The 22,096-nt window shown below is 39.8% G+C and overlaps 1 protein-coding gene across 1 annotated transcript in view; it reads right to left on the bottom strand.

The window, feature by feature from the left end:
- CNTLN (centlein) overlaps positions 1-22,096 on the bottom strand; it is a 282,369-nt gene that overhangs the window by 152,560 nt on the left and 107,713 nt on the right. The window contains exons 7-8 of the mRNA XM_054986823.1: positions 16,845-17,007; positions 12,617-12,811 (exon numbers count right to left, since the gene is read on the bottom strand). Coding sequence (XP_054842798.1) covers positions 12,617-12,811; positions 16,845-17,007 — 358 coding nt within the window. The remainder of the gene's footprint in view (positions 1-12,616; positions 12,812-16,844; positions 17,008-22,096) is intronic.

Below are 22,096 nucleotides of genomic sequence, written 5' to 3'. Positions count from 1 at the left end.
TACTTTGACAACAGCTGTACATATGTCACAAATCGAAATCTAAGATTCAAAATTTCATTTCAAATCCATTTTTCAACAAAACTTCACCAAATCTGGACAGAAACTACTCTGACTATCCTCTAAAGACCCCCCCAAGTTTCATAAAGATTGGACTCTGGGGGTGAATTTTATGGGCCCCCAAAAAGGTACCCTCACCCACCCTCCATTATTCCTTATGGAGGAAAATATCTGAGAGCTATCTTGGAGGCTGGGGGGTAGCATTTTTCAAGCAAACTCCACTAAATTTGTAATTCAGGACTAAATTCCCTCATACTCTCCCTCATACTGTTTATTAGTTTAAAGTAGACTACTAAAATGTAAAAACTTAGACCACATTTAATTGACAGTGAATCATGAGTGCATAAAAGTTCGTAATTGAAAGAGTGATAGTTCTACTATTGTATTGTCGAAGGCTTTCACGGCCGGAGAACGATGGTTGTTGTGGGTTTTCCGAGCTGTATTGCCGTGGTCTTGGCATTGTAGTTCCTGACGTTTCGCCAGCAGCTGTGGCTGGCATCTTCAGAGGTGTACACCTTCAGAGGTGTACACCTTCAGAGGTGTACACCTCTGAAGATGCCAGCCACAGCTGCTGGCGAAACGTCAAGAACTACAATGCCAAGACCACGGCAATACAGCCCGGAAAACCCACAACAACCATAGTTCTACTATTATCTGCTAATAGAAGAGGTAATGTCTCCATATGATCTATTTTTTGGAGCAAAGAAAGAATTAAAAGAAAAAAATTAGTGCATTCAAAAGTCACATGATATAGGTGTCCACACTACCTATGCCATAGTCACATACTGTATCAGAGTATGGTACCCTAAAGTATCTCCCTTGCAAAACTCTAGAAGTAAGGCATTTTGGAGGGCCAGCATAAAATCATGTCTATATCAAGGAACACTCAAATATAAGCAATAGTTAGGGAGCTGGCCAGGTTAAAAATATCAATGAACTGACTAGAGCAAACATGTCGTGTTCTACAAATCTTGCTTATATTTAAATAAAAATGTCTTAATTATGTTCATAGCTTCCTGTCTGGTGACTGAATGAATGGAGTCCAAGAACAGGTTAAAGAGCTGAAGTTGCTCTACAAGTTTATCCCAATAAGAAACATAAGAGTTATTTCTGATCAAACTGAGGTCAGCTGAAGGCTTTTCCTCTTAAAGTCAAAATTTTGCACTCTGACACCCAAGAATGATATAAAATAAAGAGATTTATACTATTTTTCTTCATCCGCATGCTTAGGATCCCCACAAGGGGGGGAGGGTTTAGCCTTGGCCATCAGCCTTGGCCTTGGCCTTCAGCCAAGCTTGTGCTTCAAGAGATGATTGTCCCAGTTCAGCCCGGATAGCCACCGCCGCTACATAGTTCGGAATTCCAGACATGGAATATAGGAATTTAAGGAGAATTGAATAAAAGGAATCTCCTGTTTTATCAATCCAGATAGCAACCCCATACAAACCTTGTGCAACCACCTTGGAAATGAAGAGTTGAATGGCGGCTGGAATATACTGAGCCCCCGATGAATAAAAGAAATAACAAACGATGTTTGTCTCCGCTGTGGCCAATCTTTTAACATGAGCAGCTTGCACTAACCGAGTTAATCTCTGGTCAAACCAGACCCCTAGATATTTAAAATGTGGGACCTCCTCGATGTTATTGCCATCAGTGTGCCACTTTCGAGGCAGACGAGATTTTTTGCCAAAAACAACTTTGGATTTTTTTTGTACAGATAACTATTAGACTTTTTTCTAAAATAGGAACTTCAACATTAGCAATAGATGAAGAGTAACAATCCTGAGTGGAAACAGCAGATATCATATCATTAATATATAAATTACACATAAAGGGGCCAAAACACACCCCTGATGCACTCCCTGCTCTAATGATTATGTTGGAAAGTTGTCCATCTGCCCCACAGCAGATTTGTGCAGTAGGGTTAGAATACAGAGTTCCAAACAAAGCCAAAAGTCTCTTCTTAATAGATGTTAATTTTAACTTATGCCATAATGTAGCACAGGGTACAGTATCAAAATCTGCCCTCAAATCTATGAAGGCAGCAGCGAGAGTCCCCCAACTCTTGGTTGTATATTTTAAAGACTGTAATGTTAAGGGATGATCATCTGTACCAGCCCCTTTCCTGAAACCAGCCTGTTCTCTCCCCAGGATTTTATTAGTTTCCACTAAGTCCATAAATCACTAATAGAGAGATAGGGCATAGAGCTTCCCTGCCACTGAAAGGATAATTGGCCTGTAATTCGACATGTCTGCTCTGTTCCCCTTCTTATAAATGGGTATTATGATGGTATGTCTCTAAATAGGTGGTATAACTCCTGTCGCATTTATCTGAGTGAAGACAGTTGCCAGTATATCCTTCTATCAAGAAATACTGACTTTAAAAAGTTCTGGGGGGAATTAGATCAGCACCATAGGCCTTCCCATTCTTCATTTGAGAAATTAAGAAACTAATTGTGGATGATCAAACAGGGGGGCACTCTGGTAGTTGAACTAGATTCCAGCTGCTCTGGTAAACATAGTTATTACAAGAACTAGCAAAAATTTTAGCAAAATGTTCCGCCCAGATATGTGAAGTAATATGGAATAAGAATGGACTCCTAAAATGTAAAAGAGAACTAGTTAGCTCCCAGAATTCCCTCAGATTTCTATTATTTCTAGCTGCTCTGATTAGCTTTTGTCAATAGTTAATGCAGGCTTCTTCTTTACTTCTGTGTAGATATAGGCACGAACCCCCCAAAAATAACAGACCTGCGGTTCGTGGTTTGGTGCCGCCAATGAATCCGAACAAATGAATCATAATGAACATTTCCCGTTACCAAACTGGTTCGCTGTTTGTGGTTCGTGGGCGTCAGAACAGTCCCCGTTGCACTTAGAGAGCCCATATTCACAGGGAGTGTTTAGCAGGCTCTCCTCCAGCCAGCATCCAAGTTTGGTCAAGAGCCCTAGCCCACTACTCCCACAGACCTGACCAGATCAGGCAATAATAATAGTGTGTGAGCCCTCAGCCGAGGTACCCACTGAGCTTGGCCCCAGGGCCTGGCAGCAGCCCTGGAACCAGAGGGAGGGAGGGAGATAGATCCCTATCCCCAAAATCCCAGCTCAGTTATATTCTGTCTCTCCCCCCAAAGGCTAGCAAGTAGCAAGTAACAGCTCTGTCACACTTCGCTGCTCTCTGAAAGTGAAAGCCAGCCTGGGAGCCCAGTGCTTTTTATAAGCAGAGGTCCCATAGAGCAAACCAGGAGGACTGTGGTTGGCCGTCAGAACTGCCTATCAGGGTTTGCAGGGATGAGATTGGAGTGCCCATGGCTACAGAACACCCCCGTTCCCCCTCCCTCCCCCCGGGTGTCTTCTCCCGTGTAACCAATTGTAACCAATTTGCAGCTCCATGGTTGGAAGGAAGACCTGCCGATCAAGGTAAGCTGGGCTTCAATTCGGGTTTCCAGGGCGACAGAAGGAGTGCAGACAGAGTTCAGGCATTCCCCCGGCTCCGTTTCCAAGGGAATTGATTGATGGTGCCTGTCTGGCTTCACAAACTGTGGGCGAATGCAACGAACCGGGCTTCCAATGAATGCTGGTTCGTTGGCCATGGACCCTCACAAACCGCTGGATCACAGACGATCAGGCGGTTCGTGGGTTTTTTGCATTCATAATGCGGTTCGTGTCCATGTCTACTTCTGTGTATAGCTTGTCTGTATGCAATTTTTTACAAAAAAGAAAAGCTTGTAATGTAGTTGAAGATCTAGCATGTCTATATTCCATAAGTGCCTGATAGCAAACTTTTAAAAAACATTTGCACTCAAGGTTAAATGGGCTATTTTTTGTAATTTTTTTGAGTAGAGATCGGTTTAGAATAAGCAGGCAGCAAATGAGACATCAATTGTCTTGTACACAAAGTTCTGAGATAATTTGTCTCTTCGGGGTATGGCATTTATCCGAGAACATCAGAGTTCTACACAAAGAAGCAGTATTAGAGTAGCAATATCAAGCAACTTTCTGAATTACTCAGTTTAAGGCCCTTCTTAAAATATACTTTGTGCAATTATACTAGGGCTGTGTGATACTGAGAGAGGCTGAGATTTGTTTTCCTCTATTTGATATGGTCTGTCATATCAAAAACTACAAGTCCCAGAGTTCCTTGTGGATCGGAAGGAGGGAGGAACACCAGCAAAGCAAAACAATGCAAAGCAAAGCACTGTAAGGCAGTGAGAGCAAATATTCAGCTCATTCTTATGCTTTTTGATGGCTAGATTCTGATACAATGTTATTTCAAGTACTGAGAACAGAATCAAAATTTTACAAGCCAGAGGGATCTCTCTTGAGTCCAAGGTAACTCTCATTGCGGACATTATCAAAGACATAAAATAATTTAGAGATCAGTAGCCCAATATTCTAAAGGGAGTACATCTTGTAGCAGAAGGCATGGGAATTTTGGCACTATGGCAAAGAAGAGAGATGAAACAGAAAAAAATTAGTGATGAGGGACCTAATGAGGCATCTGAGCCTTAGGAAGCATGTCATACAAACTCTGATGAACCACAGTCTTTATTCAGAAGAAGTGTTTTTGATGTAACTTTGGACAATGTCATCTAAGCATTAGAGTACAGATTCAAAGCAACAAATTCCATTTTAAATTCCTAAAATATGTAACAGTAGTAGTAGTAGTAGTAGTAGTAGTAGTAGTAGTAATAATAATAATAATAATGTTGCATGTGATTCAAATAACAACAACATTCGATTTATATACTACCCTTCAGGATAACTTAACACCCACTCAGAGCGGTTAACAGAGTATGTTATTATTATCCCCACAACAACAATCACCCTGTGAGGTGAGTGGGGCTGAGAGAGCTCCTAGAAGCTGTGACTGATCCAAGGTCACCCAGCTGGCTTCAAGTGGAGGAATGGGGAATCAAATCCAGCTCTTCAGATTAGTCCTGTACTCCTAACCACTACACCAAACTGGCTTTCTACAGCTACAAGAGCCTGGAGAACTAGAAACATCTACTTCACAAGCACTGCATAGATCTTTCTGAGAATTTTCTTCGTGAAATGTTGCTCCTGAAAACATCTTGAAGTCTACTTTAGGAAAAGAATATGAACTATCTCACATACATTATTAAATGACACGTATAAGAAACAACTGCAACTAACTCTCAGTCAAAGTTTCAAAAACTGCAGGCATTCTACAACGGGGCAAGAAAAATTAAGCCAGCTGGGGGAACTAATTCATGATTTTGCAATGAAAAGGAGCAGAAAAATAAAGCTTTAAAATTAATTGGCCTAATGTTTGTAGCCATGTTGGTACATTAGAATTTAAAAAGAAAAAGAAATTGACAGGCTAATCCATTTTTAATGACCAAAACAGTGCAAAATAGTAACAGGACTCTCAGGCTGGTGTTGTTATTAAACAAAAGTAGCAACAGCAGGCATTTTTTTTTCAGAAATGTAGCATATGTAAAAATAATTTAAGAATTAAAACAAACCTTTTTTTCATGGCTCGTGAGACGGGACTGTAAAGGATGAGGGACTGTGGTGTTGGGTGTGTGTGTGTTATAATTTTGTGCTGGGACTGAAAAAAATGCTGCTTGGGCAATGAACATGAAAGTGCTGCTTGGGTCCTAATACAAGTTGCAGAATTCTGCTTCTCTTAGGACAGAATTTTGCTTTGATTTTATTTATTTAGTGGGATTTTAGTCCAGTGGCACCTTAGAGACCAACAAGATTTTTTGTGTAAGCTTTTGAGAGTCAGAGCTCCCTTCTTCGGATATTAGTAGGAATGGAGATCTCTGAGACTTTATATCCCAGTCAAGAGATAACACCCCAACCACCTTGGCTGGGGTATTACAAGTTTAATATCTAGTGACTCCTACATATTAAACTATTTGTGGCAGCTCACCTCGGCAGGGAGTTTCAGGGAGTGAAGATTCCAGTTGAGAAATATGGTTCTGAGGTCCAAAGCAGGGGTGGACCTCAAGGAGCAGCTGCGAGAGTCGGGCTCTGATGAAAGCTGTGGAGGCTGAATAGCGGGAAGATGCCCTGTGCAGCCGCACCAAAAGGGCACTGGGATGGGTGAGGAGAAGCACTGAGATGCAGAGGAGGAGGAGGGGTCGAGGTGGAGAGGCAGAAGGTTCAAAAGGGAAGCTGGGAGGGGGAAGCAGGGTGTTGGTAGCGAGGAGAAAGAAAAAGAGCAAGCAAGGTGTAAAGTGCAAGGAGGAAAGCAGACAAGCGGAGGAGAAAAGAAGCAAGGGGCTGAGGGCTGGCACCAAGCCAGCAGAGGCTGGCCTCCTCAGGTGGAGAACCGAAGGTTGGGGGCAGCACAGAACCCCCAGGCTAGACAGGGAGACAGCAGCTACGTTATCGAGAGGACCAAGAGGGTCCAGGGAATCTCCAAGACCCCTTCCCCTCACAGATGGCATACAAGAGAACTCTGCCCTCACGGAGCATGGTCAGGATGGTGAAGGGAGCACGCCCAGGTGTGGCCAGTGATGAGAAATCAGAGACGTTGACAACGCAAGTCAAAGCATTCTGCCTCTGAGGCCTGGGGAAAATAATCACACTTGTCATACCCAGTGCCAGAACTGACTATAAAGTTATCCTGGTATTATCTAAGTGTAAAAGAATATTCAAATTTTGTCATAATCTAAAATTCTAGGGGACAGGCTGGAGTTCTGAGCTTGGTTAATGTGTGCATTGAAACAATCTTTCTGCAGCAATTGTTGCACAAATGAAAATGCTGAGGAGCAGACATACTGATCGTTACATCAGTGTAATGTCAGTAACATGAAGTTTGACAAGGCACAATGACAGATTCATATACACCTTCTTTTTTTTAAAAAAAAAAAGCTATTTCAACATCTTCCGGTGGTAATACAGATTCTGCTGGTTCAAATCTCACTACTGCCATGAGCTCAGTAGACGGCTTTGGTTAAGCCACTCCTCTCGGCCCCAGCTCCCCAGCTGTATTGGGGGTAAAATAATACACTGACCATTCTTAGTGGGCCACTAATCTGTCCTGAAGAGTAAAATAAAAGCACAGCTGTTATTCATATACATTCACCGTGTATCTATTAAACCACGGTGTAACCAATGGTGAGGCATATTTTTTATGTAGGAAGAATTTATTTGCTTGAACGTCTGGTAGAATAGAAAACATATAATGTTAAAAAATAAAAAAATAAACAGTTCTATTTGCCTCTCAACAAAGTTCTTAGCTAGCTTTTCATCACTCTCAGGTGACTTGTAAGGGAAGTATCCACAAACCTGCCTCTTTCTGCCTTTGACTTTGACTTTCAGAGTCTGGGCCTGTATGGTATTGCTTCACCATTTTTTAGGGATTACAAGTTGAAGTATGCATGAAATCTCTTCATGCACATAGATCACTGTCATGTCAAAACTTATGAACAGTTGCAGGAAGCATAGATACCTCTTTTGCCATGAACTCATTAGGAAGCCACAAAATATGTCAACTTTATAAGAGGCAGCTTTCAGTCTGGTCAATTGCCAAACTGTTTAAAGTTTATACAACTGCTAATTTTTAATCATGCCATAAAACACAATTAACATATTTCAATGTGGCTTTATCATATACATACATTTTAGTGGGCATAAGGATTAACCACATCTCATGTAGGTCATGAAACACTCCACACTGACAATGAAGAATCTCGATTTCACACACAAAGTATGTCCCAATACTTTAAGAACGGGACCTGTACACATGGATCTGCCTGACTGTTCACATGGCCACAGTGCTATATGTCAGTCAACTCAATGAGTATGTGTGTGGCGGGGTGTGTGTGTGTATCTGGAGCTCCATTGTCAGTTTATTGCTTATTTATTACAATGGCACCCTGTATTTTTTGCTATAGAACTAAAGTTGGCTTACATAGGATTCTCAGGAGAATTTCATTCAGGCACTATTAAGACCCAGACCTACTTTGCTTCAGCAAATTTACTGTATTGTGCAACTTCCAACCCATTTCCTGGGACCCCATTTCCTTCTATAGGGTTGCCTTGTTGGTCTTTTTCTTATAGCATCATTCTAATGGCTCCTTCTACAACCAAACTGAAATCAAAACTACAGCATATATTCCCCACTAAAATAAGTGGATTTATTTGTTGAGCTGTATGATTGTTTGGGCTAATGGTTAGAAGACTTTCAACCAGTTTTGTTGGGCATATTTGACATATTACAGAAAAGTGAGAACAACTTTCTATTTTAAGCCTATGTTTCTTATTCCTGCTCTTTATATGATAAAATCTGGATCTTGTTCACTAATTCTACTGAAAAATATTTGTGTAAGGGGCAACCTGTCTCATTTAGGTAGATGGATACCAGGTTTCCTCTAGTAATACATAATAGTGTTATACTGTAAAGTATCAACTTGAAAATAGCTGGTTTGTTTAGAAAGAAAAATGTATAATGCCTTCTTCTGCCTTATGTTTCCTAACAAGCAATAGCATTGTTCAACAGATACATTGATGTTTGTAGACTTCCGTCACCAGCAGAAATCAAACCTTGCACAAAAACAGAGTAAATCAGGAGCGATGCTTGTTATGAATTATCATCTCTATACATTAGAATCTCAATCATACTCAAACAAATTCACCAAAGTGTGGTTTTCAATCTGCTAACTATGCATTCCATAATAGCCTGTAATTATTAAAAACTGACAAGAAAGCTACGCCACCTGTGTTTATGTGAAGCCAGGTAATGAAAAAAACAACAACGCTGTCATCACCTCTCAATTCCTGATTGCATTATCAAAACTGTAGCCGAGTTTGGCATCTGGGTGTGACCTTGTTAACTGCTAGGGTAATTAAATTTATTCTATTGGGAAAAAGGATGATAAATTATTAGCAAGAAGATTTTGTTCACATTTTATTAAATTGGCCTGTCAAAGGGTCGGCCAAATTATCAAGGGCCTCATTTATTGGAGGCCAGCCATATTGCCACATCTGTTACAATTATTTATAATTTCAGCAGTTGAAAACCAACTGAGTTAGGCATCCGCCATGTAAAGTAATTTACAAATTATCTGATGAGGGAGTGTTTTAGCTTCTCCCTCATTTCTAGCCAGCAGAAAGCCGCACTGTAATTACAGAACACGATTAGGTTCTTTGGGGAACTTATCTTGCACTCATAGCCATAGTAAGATGCCGCAAGAACATATGGAGGAGCTTGTGCTTCTACTCCCTGAAGCTCGTGACCCGCCTGCCGCTGAGCCCTTGAGTTGAATTTGAATGAGAGTGCCATGGCTAATGTTCTACACATGCACCATTTATGCCACAAAACAAATCGGATCACTGTTAATTATGAAGCAGCTATAATCAGGCCTTCACATCTGTGTAATGTGAAGCGCAGTAGGCTGTATTCCAATAATGTATGACTACCTTTGGGTCGCAAATTGTGAGCCATATTGCCTGAGTAGTAGTTACTGAATTCAAAGCAACTCCTTTGATAAAAGCCCATCACAGGGATATTTTTATCCAGATTTGTTTTTAAACACAACTTTCTCTTTACCAGCTATTGACCAGAACAGTTAAAGCATATGGCATAAGTTCATTAATGAACAGTAGCACACAGCACTCTAATTTAATGAAACCACTTGAGCCATAAAAATCAGATTTACTTAATTCCCTCTCTTCCTTTTTTTGTAGCCTAAGCCCTAACTCTTAACCCAATCAAGATTGATTCTATTGTAAAGATGTGGTTATATTTCCCTATATTTGTAGTGGATGATTTATAAAAGACTACATGACTTCATCAAAGTGTTCCAAAAAACAAAGAAAGTTAAGATGACCAAAAAGTTCATTTTTCAACCCCCCTTTTTAAAACTTACAAATTGTTAGAGCACGTGTAATTTTTATTTTAGAAATCACTGTCTAGTAGTTGCATTCTAAGAAAAACAGAAATGCTCTTTATTCAGTGAAAAATCTTTCTGTGAAAAAGAACTAAACAAGCTGTACCCAGATGGCAAACCAGCTACAGTTTAATTAATCCACTAAAAGCCATTCCGTTTTCAGTAAGGGTAATGTAATTTTGAATAATTGTAGGGAAAAAAATTACTAAAACGTTCTTAAGTTTTATTATAGCGGCATGAATACAGCCACTATAGAGTAGTTAAAGCTGAGTTGCTGTTTCCATAATAAAGCCCTGCACTTTTTAGATTCTTCCCGCTTTCCTTTGCTTTGATTGGAAAACGGGGTATTCACATTTGCTAGTCTACTAGTGTTATATGCTGTACACTCCAGAACTGTTATTAACATTAAACCAAAAAAGGATACTACTTTTTATCCCGAATCTCTCTAAATAATGTAAAACTGACTTATATTTTTCCTCCTCCATCTCATTAACTATGGATAGAAAGTAATCATTGTATTAGGACATCCCAAATGACATCTGCTGGTCTCCAACAGCCTTCTATATCATACGGTCAGGGAGAACATGTGTTCAAATAAAGCAGTGCTAAGGATCATATGATGATACCGTTAGCAACAAAATTCCTCTAAGATGGGTCATGAATGCTTTAAACGGTCACATTATTACACCAACACATCACAGTATAGTATTTCTTAAGTAACTACCATTTATTTGTCACATGACCTTTCCTACAAGATGAAAATAAACCATCATTGCAGTCCAGATATATTGCCATCTAAAAAATATGGATAAATCAACTTTGAAATTAATTATCCTGTTAGATTATATATTTTATTTAAAACATTGATATGACATCTTTCTGCCCAAATAGTGTCCCCAAGGAGCAGAATATTAAAACACTAAAAAATGTAGAAGATACATTTCAAACAATTTAAATTTAAAATAAAATGTAAAATAATATAAAAATACTTCAATAAAAACGCACACATAAGGACACAACACCAAGAATGGGGGCTGTTATTGGAGGTATGCCAAGCAAAAAAAAAAAAAAAGCCTGCACCTGCTTGCAGAAAACAGCAATAGAAGGGGACAGACAAATTTCCCTGGCGAGGGAGTTCCAAAGTTTTGGCGACATGACTAAGAAGGCCCTTTCTAGGTTTGCCACCTGGCTAGCCTCAGATGGCAGGGCAACTGAAGCAAGGCTGCTAAAGATGATGGGAGCAAACGGGTTCTTTTTGTAAAAGGCGGCCATAAAGGTATGCTGGCCTCAAGCTGTCAGGAGCTTACCGTCAAAGGTCTGCTGACCTTCAAAGCCACGAAGTTTTGTTAACTACATGACTGGTTTGGGCCAATATTCAAATTGTCCTGTTGCAGAAGGTACAGGCAGATGACCGTTTTTCTATAAGATTTAATAAAGGCCTGATATTTTTTATTTTTATATTTGATTTGTATAGAACTTCATACTCAAGTTCTTGAGATGGTTTTGAATAAAAATTTAAAAGCAGTGAACAAACTTAAAAGCAAATACACATAGAGAAGGGGCTGTGGTCCAGTAGAGCATCTGCTTGGCATTCAGAGGGTCCCAAGCTAAATCCCTGGCATTCCCAGTTTCAAAATTTTAAAGGATCAGGTAGTAGGTGATGTAAAAGACCTCTACCCAAGACTCTGGAGAGCAACTGCCAGTCTGAGTAGACAATATTGACCTTGATGGACCAGTGGTCTGATTCAGTATAAAACAGTTTCATATGTGTTCAACAGTTACAGTACATGTGTTCAATAGTTATAGTAAAAGCAGTATAGATGAGAAAATCAATTATCCAGCTTTGGAAAGAGAACAGTCTAATGGACTAGACCCACATTCTCAAGGCAGAAAGAAAAATAAGGGGGGGGGTGCAAATTGATATCTGCAGTTCAAATACATTCCGAAAAATCCCTTATCAGTATTTTTCAGTATATTCAGGAATCCCAGTCATATTCAGGATTCTCAGATGTACCAGTACTGGCTTCCTGGTTAATTCCAAATATTACTGGAATTATATCCAGAATTAACTAAGTCCTTTATTCCCTATGGAAGCATCTTTCCAGGGCAGCATAGTGAGGGCTGCCTGTCTTTTAAGGACCGCCCCCCCCCCCAAGTTTCAAATGAATTGGACCAATAGGTCCAATTCTATGGGCCCCTGAACAAGGTCCCCCCAGGTCTCCATTGCAGCCTATTTGAAGGGAAATCACATGCTTTCTCCAGAATAAAGGCTTACCCAAACACCACCCTGACAGAATCTGAATGAACACAGCTATAATGGTGCTATACTATGCATCTGGAAACATCAGCAGAAGGCTGTCCCGGCTGCTACTAAATTTTTCAGGCAGTAGCTTATTTAAGTAATTGATATAAATTTCTTCTCTATATAAATTGCTCCAATATATTTAGCTGAATGTACAGTTGTTTATGGGTTATATCCAAATTTTGTTTCCTGCCAAAGAAATTGAGGGAGAGGAAGTGATTTTCGCTGATTTTCCAATGTCACTACTCTTCCACTCCCCCTTTCTGCCCCATAGTGTTCAATTTTTAAAAAGCACGGCAGGATCTAAGTGTGTGATGATTAATTATATTATGGCAACACAGAGAAGTTTCTGTTAATACCCCTTAGTTTGACAATTTAAACTTTCTCTCACCTCTTTCTTCTGCTTTGGATAAGTTTCTTGAGATAGAGAAGATGCAGAACTGAGTGCCTGTTGAAGTTGGCTTTCCAGCTGATTGATCCGTTGTTGTTTTTCAAATAGCTGATTCTGGAGAGAAACTTGACTTTTTTGCAGCTGAATCTCACTTGCTTTAAGCTTGTCAAAACATATAGTCATTTCATTGTGGAGCTATTTTAAACAAAACACGGGTGTAAGAAAAACTTTCATTATGAACAAGTGTGCAAAGTCATGAATGTATATGCAATTATTACTGTGAGCTGCTTCATCATGAAAACTATGCTGCCAATAAGATTAAAATCAAGTTCACCCTTGCAAATGCTTCTCCAGTTCAGTTTCTATCGGGGACACAGATGGAAGACTTTTGGCAAGTACATATTGTTCTACTATTATAGAACAAATAGGGTAAAGCTGCAGTTATAATACCTTGTAACTCTTTAAAGGTAAAGGTAGTCCCTTGTGCAAGCACAGAGTCATTACTGACCCATGGGGGGACGTCGCATCACACAGTGGTTTGCCTTCCCCAGTCATCTACACTTTACCCCCAGGAAACTGGGTACTCATTTTACCGACCTCGGAAGGATGGAAGGCTGAGTCAACCTTGAACCAGCTATTTGAACCCGGCTTCCACCAGGATCGAACTCTGGTCATGAGCAGAGCTTGGGCTGAAGTACTGCAGCTTACCACTCTGTGCCACAGGGCTCTTTTTGTAAGTCTTTAAAAGCACAAAAATTCCTAGATAGAAGATGGGCACCACATTTTATTCTTACCACTCAAAAATACAGAATTCAGAGACGTAAAATAAGAGAAAGAGCAAGCTTGAGCTCCCACTAACGTAAGTACCTTTTATTGTAAAAATGTAAACACTCCTTTTACTAATACGGGGCAGACACACAATGTGGCTGCTCCGTCCCTTCTAGCTGACTCAACTTTTAAAGAACGTTTAAGAGTAGAGCCCAAGAAACTTAAATTTTTCAGGGATGGAAGAACACTCATAGATACTATTCTTCATAATCATTATTATATTTGGAAGGAAATATTCAAGCTTCTCTTACCTTTTGAATATTCATTCTATTGCATGAACTTACCGTAATGATTCAAATGTTGTTCAGTTTGATGTTTAAATATTGCCAAAAACTGTCTATATCTTTCTGATCCCTTTCTACACCACATCCTGGTCGTTTGGTCCACAGATTACAATTTCTTCCAATAATAAGTAAAAGAGAGAGCCAGTTTCGTGTAGTGGTTAAGAGCGCAGGACTCTAATATGGAGAACTGGGTTTGATTCCCCACTCCTCTGCTTGAAGCCAGCTGGGTGACCTTGGGTCAGTCACAGCTTCTAGGAGTTCTTTCAGCCCTGCCCACCTCACAGGGTGTTTGTTGTTGTGGGGATAATAATAACATACTTTGTAAAGTGCTCTGAGTGGGTGTTAAGTTGTCCTGAATGGCAGTATATAAATCGAATGTTGTTGTTGTTGTTGTTATAAGAAGCTGGTTCTTCATTACTCAAAAGCTGAGATTATCAGGATTCTACATACAAGATGACTTTCCAGTCTGAACAAAAAACTTCCAGCCACCCAGCAACATGCATGCATACTGAGGGCGCAACAAGTTTTCATCCTCTAAATAACCAAAACTAGATAAGAGACTTTTTTATTCCCCTTACAAATCAAATGGGCAGTATTGCAGGCAACTGCCTCCCTTGTATTGGAGTGCTGGCTGCAAGAACTAGATAAGGACTTGTCAGCGGCTCCTTAGGCAAATTCACAGAGGAACAGTCTTCTGCTTTTCCAAATGGCGTCAAGCCTATCAGCATGTACATTCTATGATATACTGTCCCTTACAGGAAGATCAATGGACTTAGTTAGAGAGGACAGATACTTCAGGTCACGAGGCTCAAAGATATATTCTAAATTCAACGTACCATCATATCATTTAAGAAGTAACACTGTTTACTAGACATGAGGTCTCTTAGGAAATAGTCAATGTAGTATCATACAGGGAGAAGTATATCTTTACATAAACAGTTCTGCTCTGACAACGTATACGGAGGGAGGAGGCAACTGGCAGGTTCATGGACAGTACTACTTCAGGCTGCCAGTGGAGAATTCAGCATTTCAATTCCCCTCAAACAATCCCATATAAAAGACTCCCTGAACAGCAGCAACAATAACTACAATTAGCATGCTTATCATAGCATTCTTGCTGATGTGGTAGTCTTGTTTCACCATTTTTTTAAGGGGAGGGGGAAGCATTCCATCCAAAAGTAGCCAAGCATTCAACATTATCCCAGCTGTCTAAGTGAAAAACTTTCACCCCATGAAATAGCTCTGGGGTAGCCTATTCATCATATCAGGGCTACTGTGAAAATGAGCTTTAATTAATATTTTTCCAATGCCTTTCCTTTAATCAAAAGCATCCCCAACCCCTAGCATAAGCTTTAGCCACACTGGGGAAACCCTAAGCTTCCAGGGATGCATTCGGGCAAATGGTGCAGGGAAGAATAGTGTCACAACAACCCAGAGGTGTTTCAGGATCAAAATTCTAACAGTGATTTCAAAAGGGGGAGAGGGGAGCTAGCTAGGAGCCGCACACGAACATCCCACTTCCCTTTACGCTAGACAAATATTTTAGGTTAGCAATCTTATAGAAACTCTTTGACATATATTTTATATTGTGTTTATAGCTGTTCCTCTCAAGGAAAGGAATTATTTCCTAAAAATGTATAGCAACTATTTTACTAGTCCCAGACACACAAAGTGCTTCAGTAGTATGCTGGTTTTAATGAGACTCAATAGATTTGTCCACACCTAAGACTCAAGGTGGTGAGTCTTAAATCAATACTAAGGATAATAAGACAAGAAGAGTTTCTCAGTCTCTAGACTATCTTATCAGAGCACTCTGAAATTTACAGTTTAGAGCTTTTGTTTCAAAATACAGTACCTCACTTCAGCATGGTCTTGGCTGTATAGCTATTTATTAATCAGTTTGATTGAAAATCTCATAAAGGAAAGCTATCTCGATGGGATTGAAGTAACATTTGTTGCTCCCAAACACAAAACCCGGCTAGAATTCTAGATTCTACATTTAGTTCTCTCAAGCAACAGAAATTAGGACCATTAATATTGATGAACATACTCATTCAGTTAAAGCAACACTAGACAACAGCAAATGCTGACTTTTAAATGGTTTGCTCAAATGAGCTAAGTAAGCCTGAAATAAACCTGAACAGTTTCCTAATATAAACCCATGTTCATATTATTAGACCAACAGAACATCTCACGTTTGCCTAAGTTAAGATGGAAAACAAAAATAGACATTCACCCATCAATTAGAATTAAGAAAGCTGATTTTCCAAGCCATGAAAAACAAACAAAACAATCCACAGAAAGAGCAAAAAAGTTACAAAGACATAAATCAATGAATACTCAAACCATAGACCTGAATGTGACATACATTTTCTATCATTTCACTGGGCCATACTTGTATAAAAATGACTGCAACCCAGTCATGTGTAAGGATGCTGTTATTTAGTTATTCACTGTGCTGTTATTTAGTGGGCTATTTCTCCTCAAACAGTTGCTCATGCTTTTACATTTTAGTTGCTTTTCATACCTCCCAAAGTTTTGCGGCTTGCGGATCCAAATAATTTTGGAAGGTATATTAAATGTCCTGTGTATGCAGCCATAATACTTTCTATTTTTCCATTTCAAAAAAGTGCTGAGCCATTCTTCTTGAAACTGCAGCACAAAACCATTGAGTTGGTACTTCTAAAGCAGCGAAAATCCCAGTAGAGTGTAACAGCAAGAACACTGTTGGCAGAATGAATGGAGACCCATAATAAAGCAAACCCGAAGCAACGCAAACCCATAATATCCAAGCCACCAAATCCTACTTACTGAAGTCACCCAAATGCTTCTACTAGATCGTCAAAGTTATGAGAAAATTAGAACCTGAACGTGCACAGCTGTAACAGTTCTGTCCTATGCATCTGGAAACATCAGCAGAAGGCTGTCCAGCTGCTACTAAATTTTAAAAAGCTGCAAAAAGCACCTGAGATAGTGTGGGGTCAAACACAGGTATATGCTGCTACTTGGCGTTCCAGGCCAATGGGTACATTGCCATACTGCCTAGTTCACAGCATTAAATTCTTATATAGAATAGAGAAGAAAATATACTTTTCAGGGGGAAGAGTTCTGCATACTTTTTGATATGATATTGTTTCAGCTGCGTGAGCATCTTCCTGAGTTTTCAGTACTTTCTGCGTATCCATATTGAGAGCCTGAAGCTGCTGGATCAGCTCCGCCTGCTGTGCTGCATGTTCAGTGTTTTGTTTGTAGAGATTCTGCAGCTCCTGCAACTCCTTCCTGTGCAAAGCAAGCAAGAAACTTGAAACTGGAGTAAAAGAAATCTCGTAATCACCTGAGTCAAATGGCAGCGCTAGCGGGTCTGAGATAAATAATCTTGCATTCTCAGTCAAGTTTCCCCCATGTTTTCCCCTCAATTGTCTTATGAGCACAGGTATACTACTAGTATTATTAAGAGAATAACCAAGATTTCATTCACAGTACTAATTGCTTCCCTGATTACTTAAATAACTCTTTAATGTAGAGGCAAAATATAACATGTGATTCATGCACTTGTTTCTAATAACTATTCTGGTGAAAATGTCTAATTTGTTTTTAATATGATTAAATATTCAAAAATACATAAGAGCAATATACATTACATAACAGAAATATAAAATATGAACAGAACTATTTTCAAGAGCATAACTAGTAGTAATAACAGTTTAATGTAGGTTTTATGTAACCATTAGACTTTTATTTTCAATATTATTAATATCTAATTATTAAGCATCTTAACATTCTAAATATTACCAATTTTAATTTGAAATTATTTTATAGGCACACAATTTCATGTACAGATAATGTGTAAACTTATAGGTCTGCAATGCTTGCTAAAATTAAAATGACTAAATTTTACGGAAATTCCAAAGGATTAGTACGGTAAAGGATGGCTGATTTTTTTAATGCTGCAAAAAGTGGGGGGGGGGGGATGCTGACTGCACTGACAGTAGAAATGCCAAAGATTGCATTTCCACCCTGGGGGGAAAAAGACTGCAATCCAGAGGGCAACTGACCACGCTTTTTTTCTTTTCTCACTCTTCCTTTATGGGCTACACAAGTGCTACTTAAATGGAAACTGGCACAGGTGTGGAGTTTCTTTTTAAACAACCAGTCCTACAAACTTCTTTTTAAACTCAGGAGACTTCAAACATGTCGGAAATACCAGACAAAGCTCGTGAGAAGGAATCTTTCCAGAAAGCATTCCATTCCAGATTTTTTCTCTAGCCCAACTACGTTGCCGTGTGAACAGAAACTGGACAGCTTAGACCATTTTTACATTTCCTGATGAGGATGCCCGGACCTCTCATCACAGCAACCTGGTTTCACCTCATGCTGTTTTACTTAATATCTTGGGGTCATAAAACAGGCAAGCCACAGTACAGAAGGAAGTATGCATATTTGCCAATGGTTTAAGGACACTGTCCTCAAATTTTCTGGAACACATGTAATGTTGGTATTTCTAGGATCTTCCTATTTGCAGTTGACTGTTATCAGTTTTCATAATTGAAACATCTCTATTAATTCACATAAGACTCTTCCTGAGGCCAATATCTTCTCTCAGGTACTACAACAACATTAATTTAAATTTTACAGTGCCAATATTAATATAACTGAAATGCCTAGAAATCAACAATGAATACATCCACTGCCATTTCTCTCCATTTCTTTAAACTACTATGAAGGAGAGCATTGGACTGGGGGAGGAGTAAGGGTTTTGTAGGGGTTTTTTGTATTTCTCCGAAGCTTTAGGTCACACAGCTGCTCCATTCCCACAGCTGCTGAAGTCAAAGCCTTCTCCTGCCAAGTGAACTTTCATAGAAAGCACAGTCATTACATTGTAAGAAGAGGGAGGCAGCCAAGCAGCAGGGTAGCAGAGTTGATCACAGAATACCTTTCAAAACCTAGCTGCTTTGTAAAGGCTATAAAGGAAGATACCTCAAAGCTCACAATTTCAAACTTCAGATACGCACCTGTCTACAAATTTTGAGGTTAATGCCCCACTAGTAAATGTCTAAACGACAAAAGAGAACAAAAGGCATGAGTAGGGGTGACACGAGTGGCTAGTGTTAGTTGCTTCGCCCATATATTCTTTTATTATAGAGCTCATCATTTGTACAGGCTCACAGAATAAAGCAGCATTTCTGCAACATTCCTTACAACTAGTCATGTAAGTCAATAATTAAATAAAACAGGTAGGGTGATTTATACCCCTGTGTCACTCTTGTCTTGCTATTTTTCTGGCCAACTAAAAAATAAACATTATTATTGAGTTATGTAACTTACTTCAACTGGAAGTTCCTATATTAGGGCAATTATAGAATGCTTTCATTCATTTTCTATTAATCTTGGGGTGAATACTAAAGTTCAATTAACATGTTAGCTATGCCTTAACCATTAGCTATTGTGCTGTATGCATAACCAGAGTTCATGAGTTCTATGCGTGCCTACAAGGGCAGTGTGGATTCTAAACCATACAAATGTTTCTAAAGCCTAATTCATATTGACACATCATAAATATTACTTCCCTTTGACTAGCTGCCACATCTGTAACATCTGAATTACAGAATAATGTGGGATAAGTGAAGAGTCCTCATTATCACCCCTGTTCTCCACAGATTACAAAAGATAGCAGAGACGTATAATGTTGTTTGATACTACTATGGTAGCACAATATCCATAAAGAAATATTTTTTTAATTTGATTTATATTCTGCTCTCCCCACACCAGCAGGCTCAGGGAGGATTACAAGCATATACAAGTTAGAATACATAGGACAGTTATTGTAAGTTACAAACCATAAAAACATCCAAAAATTACACAATTAAAATACATATATATACATGAACATAACAGCACTAAATCCAACTGACCAAACCCTAACCATCTCCAGAGCATCTTAACAGTAAAGGAAATTACTAGATGGGGGTATTGCTAGTAGGGAGGGCATATTCTACCGTCAACCATCCAGGGGGGCTCTGCCTAGCACCGCCCATATGCCTGGTGGAACAGCTGTCTTGCAGACCCGGCAGAAAGATAAAAAATGCTGCTGGGCCTTGGTCTCATTAGACAGAGCGTTCCACCAGGCTGGGGCCAGGACCGAAAAGGCCCTGGCCCTGGTCGATACCAGGCGGGCCTCCCTGGGACCAGGGATCTTTAGCAGATGTTTCTCACTAGAGCGAAGAGTCCTCTGGGGTTCATATCAACACAATGTGGATTGCACCAAAGTATAATGGAAGTTCAACTGAAAACCTCTCCCCTTGTGGAAGGCATAAATCCAGCTCATAGCCATAAGCTGGAGCATCGTTTGTGCCCATGTGAAGGAGGGGAAGGGAAGCAGGATGACACTGGGACCCAAGCCCCCATGGGCTGTCCAGGAAAGGTGGAGGGGGTCATCAGAACTGAGGGTTTCAGTTTTCAATCTGGTCTGAAAAGGAGGAAGCAGCAGGTACACAAGACATTCAAGAGCCATTTCCCACCAAAGTATCTGAAGTTTCAGTTGAATACCCATCCTGGAAGGCATAAAGGTAGCACACCAATACCTTTATTTGTTAATACCAAACATTCTATTATACCCATTGCCACCACTGATCAAACACTTATCATTTGTTTTTCCTTTGAGAATCAGAACCAGGGCACACGGAAGAGAACAAACTGAAACTAGAGAAAATATTCTAGTCAAAATTCCTGCACTGGATGAACAGATACTGTCTTAATAACTACGTTGTCTCCTTCATCCGGACTGTTCCCACACCAAGGAATTTCCACATTTCAGCCACCCAACGGATATTTTTTTTCGTGTTTCCACATGATAATGTCCTCTGTTTGTGAACAGACTATTAACAGCCCATTCTTTCCAAAAAAACCGACCTGATTTTAAACCTGTAAAAAAAAAACCTGGTATTTCCTGGGTAGGGCGCTATCTACAGGAGCAGTTTTTTGCCTCTGAAGTGAGCTCATATGGCTGTTCCCCTTTAAGCTATAGTTATTGCCTGGAGTTTGCAAGAGGTGGCGGGAGCTTGTGTGTGCTCTACCAGTGCCATCACTACGACCACAACCCCGCTGTGTTCCCATCACCTTTAGCACACCCCAAAGTTGACTGGAGAATAATCGTGGGCATGGGTGAAATAGAGATGGAATTAGCAGAGAAAGAAGACAAAGAAAGGGAAGAAAAGGTGTGTGTATGAATGGGTCAAAGGTGATAAAGGAGAGAGTAGAAAAGAGGAGTGTGAATGGGAGCAAGAGAACAAAGGGGGGGAAACTTGAAAAGGCCAATCGCTCTTCAGGAAAAGTTCTTCAGAATGCTGTTCTATAAAACTTTTGACTACTTCAGCTGTACATCAGTTACACTACCTGTTCCTCAGTTCACTGGTCTTCAGGTTGGGGCACATAAGAAAACTATTCCTGGGGTCGTTTAACAATACGTGCCACTAAGCCAAGAGTCCCCATCTTTTCCCTGGAAACACCACAAGTGGTGGGGGGGAGGCTCCAATAGTTCAGTATCCTGTTGATTCATCCCTCCCCCCACTGCTAGCAGCAGGGCTCAATAAACAGGAGAGAAAATTACAAAGTACGATGAGAATATAATCATCAATCAACCAAATGAAATTGCGAGAGTACTTGTACTTTTTCACTCAGCTATAACCCCACATAGGGATACTTTGCAATTGGTTATATGGCTGGGATTATTAATTACAAACAGAAAAAAGGTTGAGGTTCACTGATAAGGCCTCTGATAGATGACCACACCCCATTATGAGCTTCTGTGGTTAATATGGAGTCACGGTGTTGCTCTGTGCAGCTATAGACAGTGATGAGGGTATTCCAGGAAATTTTGAGTTGGAAAGCTCTCTGGGAAAGTTTCTGATATACTAAATAGAGTGAGATCTGATTTAACATATTTATTTTGACTTATACTCAATAAATAACATTTTAAACTACCCTGACTCGTTTTATGTCCCAATAGCAACAAATGCTAGGATTAAAGTACGTGGTTAAGAAAAAAATAATTGAAGTGTGGTTCGAACATAATATTAAGACAAATCCAAAGTTTTATGTGGAAATTAATACTTATAAAATATTTATAAAATAAAAGATAATGTAGCATCTACAAAAAGAGGTCAAAACTAGACATGGGCACGAACAAAAAAAAATTAACGAACCAGCGGTTCGTGGTTCAGTGCCAACGACGATCCTGAGGTCGCGAACCGCAACGAACATTTTCCGTTGCCGAACCGGTTCGTGGGGCTCAGAACGGCCCCCGTTGCACTTAGAGAGCCCATATTCCCGGGGAGTGTTTTGCAGGCTCTCCTACAGCCATCACCCAAGT

Source organism: Eublepharis macularius, chromosome 8, assembly GCF_028583425.1.
Source record: "Eublepharis macularius isolate TG4126 chromosome 8, MPM_Emac_v1.0, whole genome shotgun sequence".
Taxonomy (NCBI): Eukaryota; Metazoa; Chordata; class Lepidosauria; order Squamata; family Eublepharidae; genus Eublepharis; species Eublepharis macularius.
Note: the sequence above shows the minus strand (reverse complement) of the source record. Positions and strands in the feature narration are given on the sequence as shown.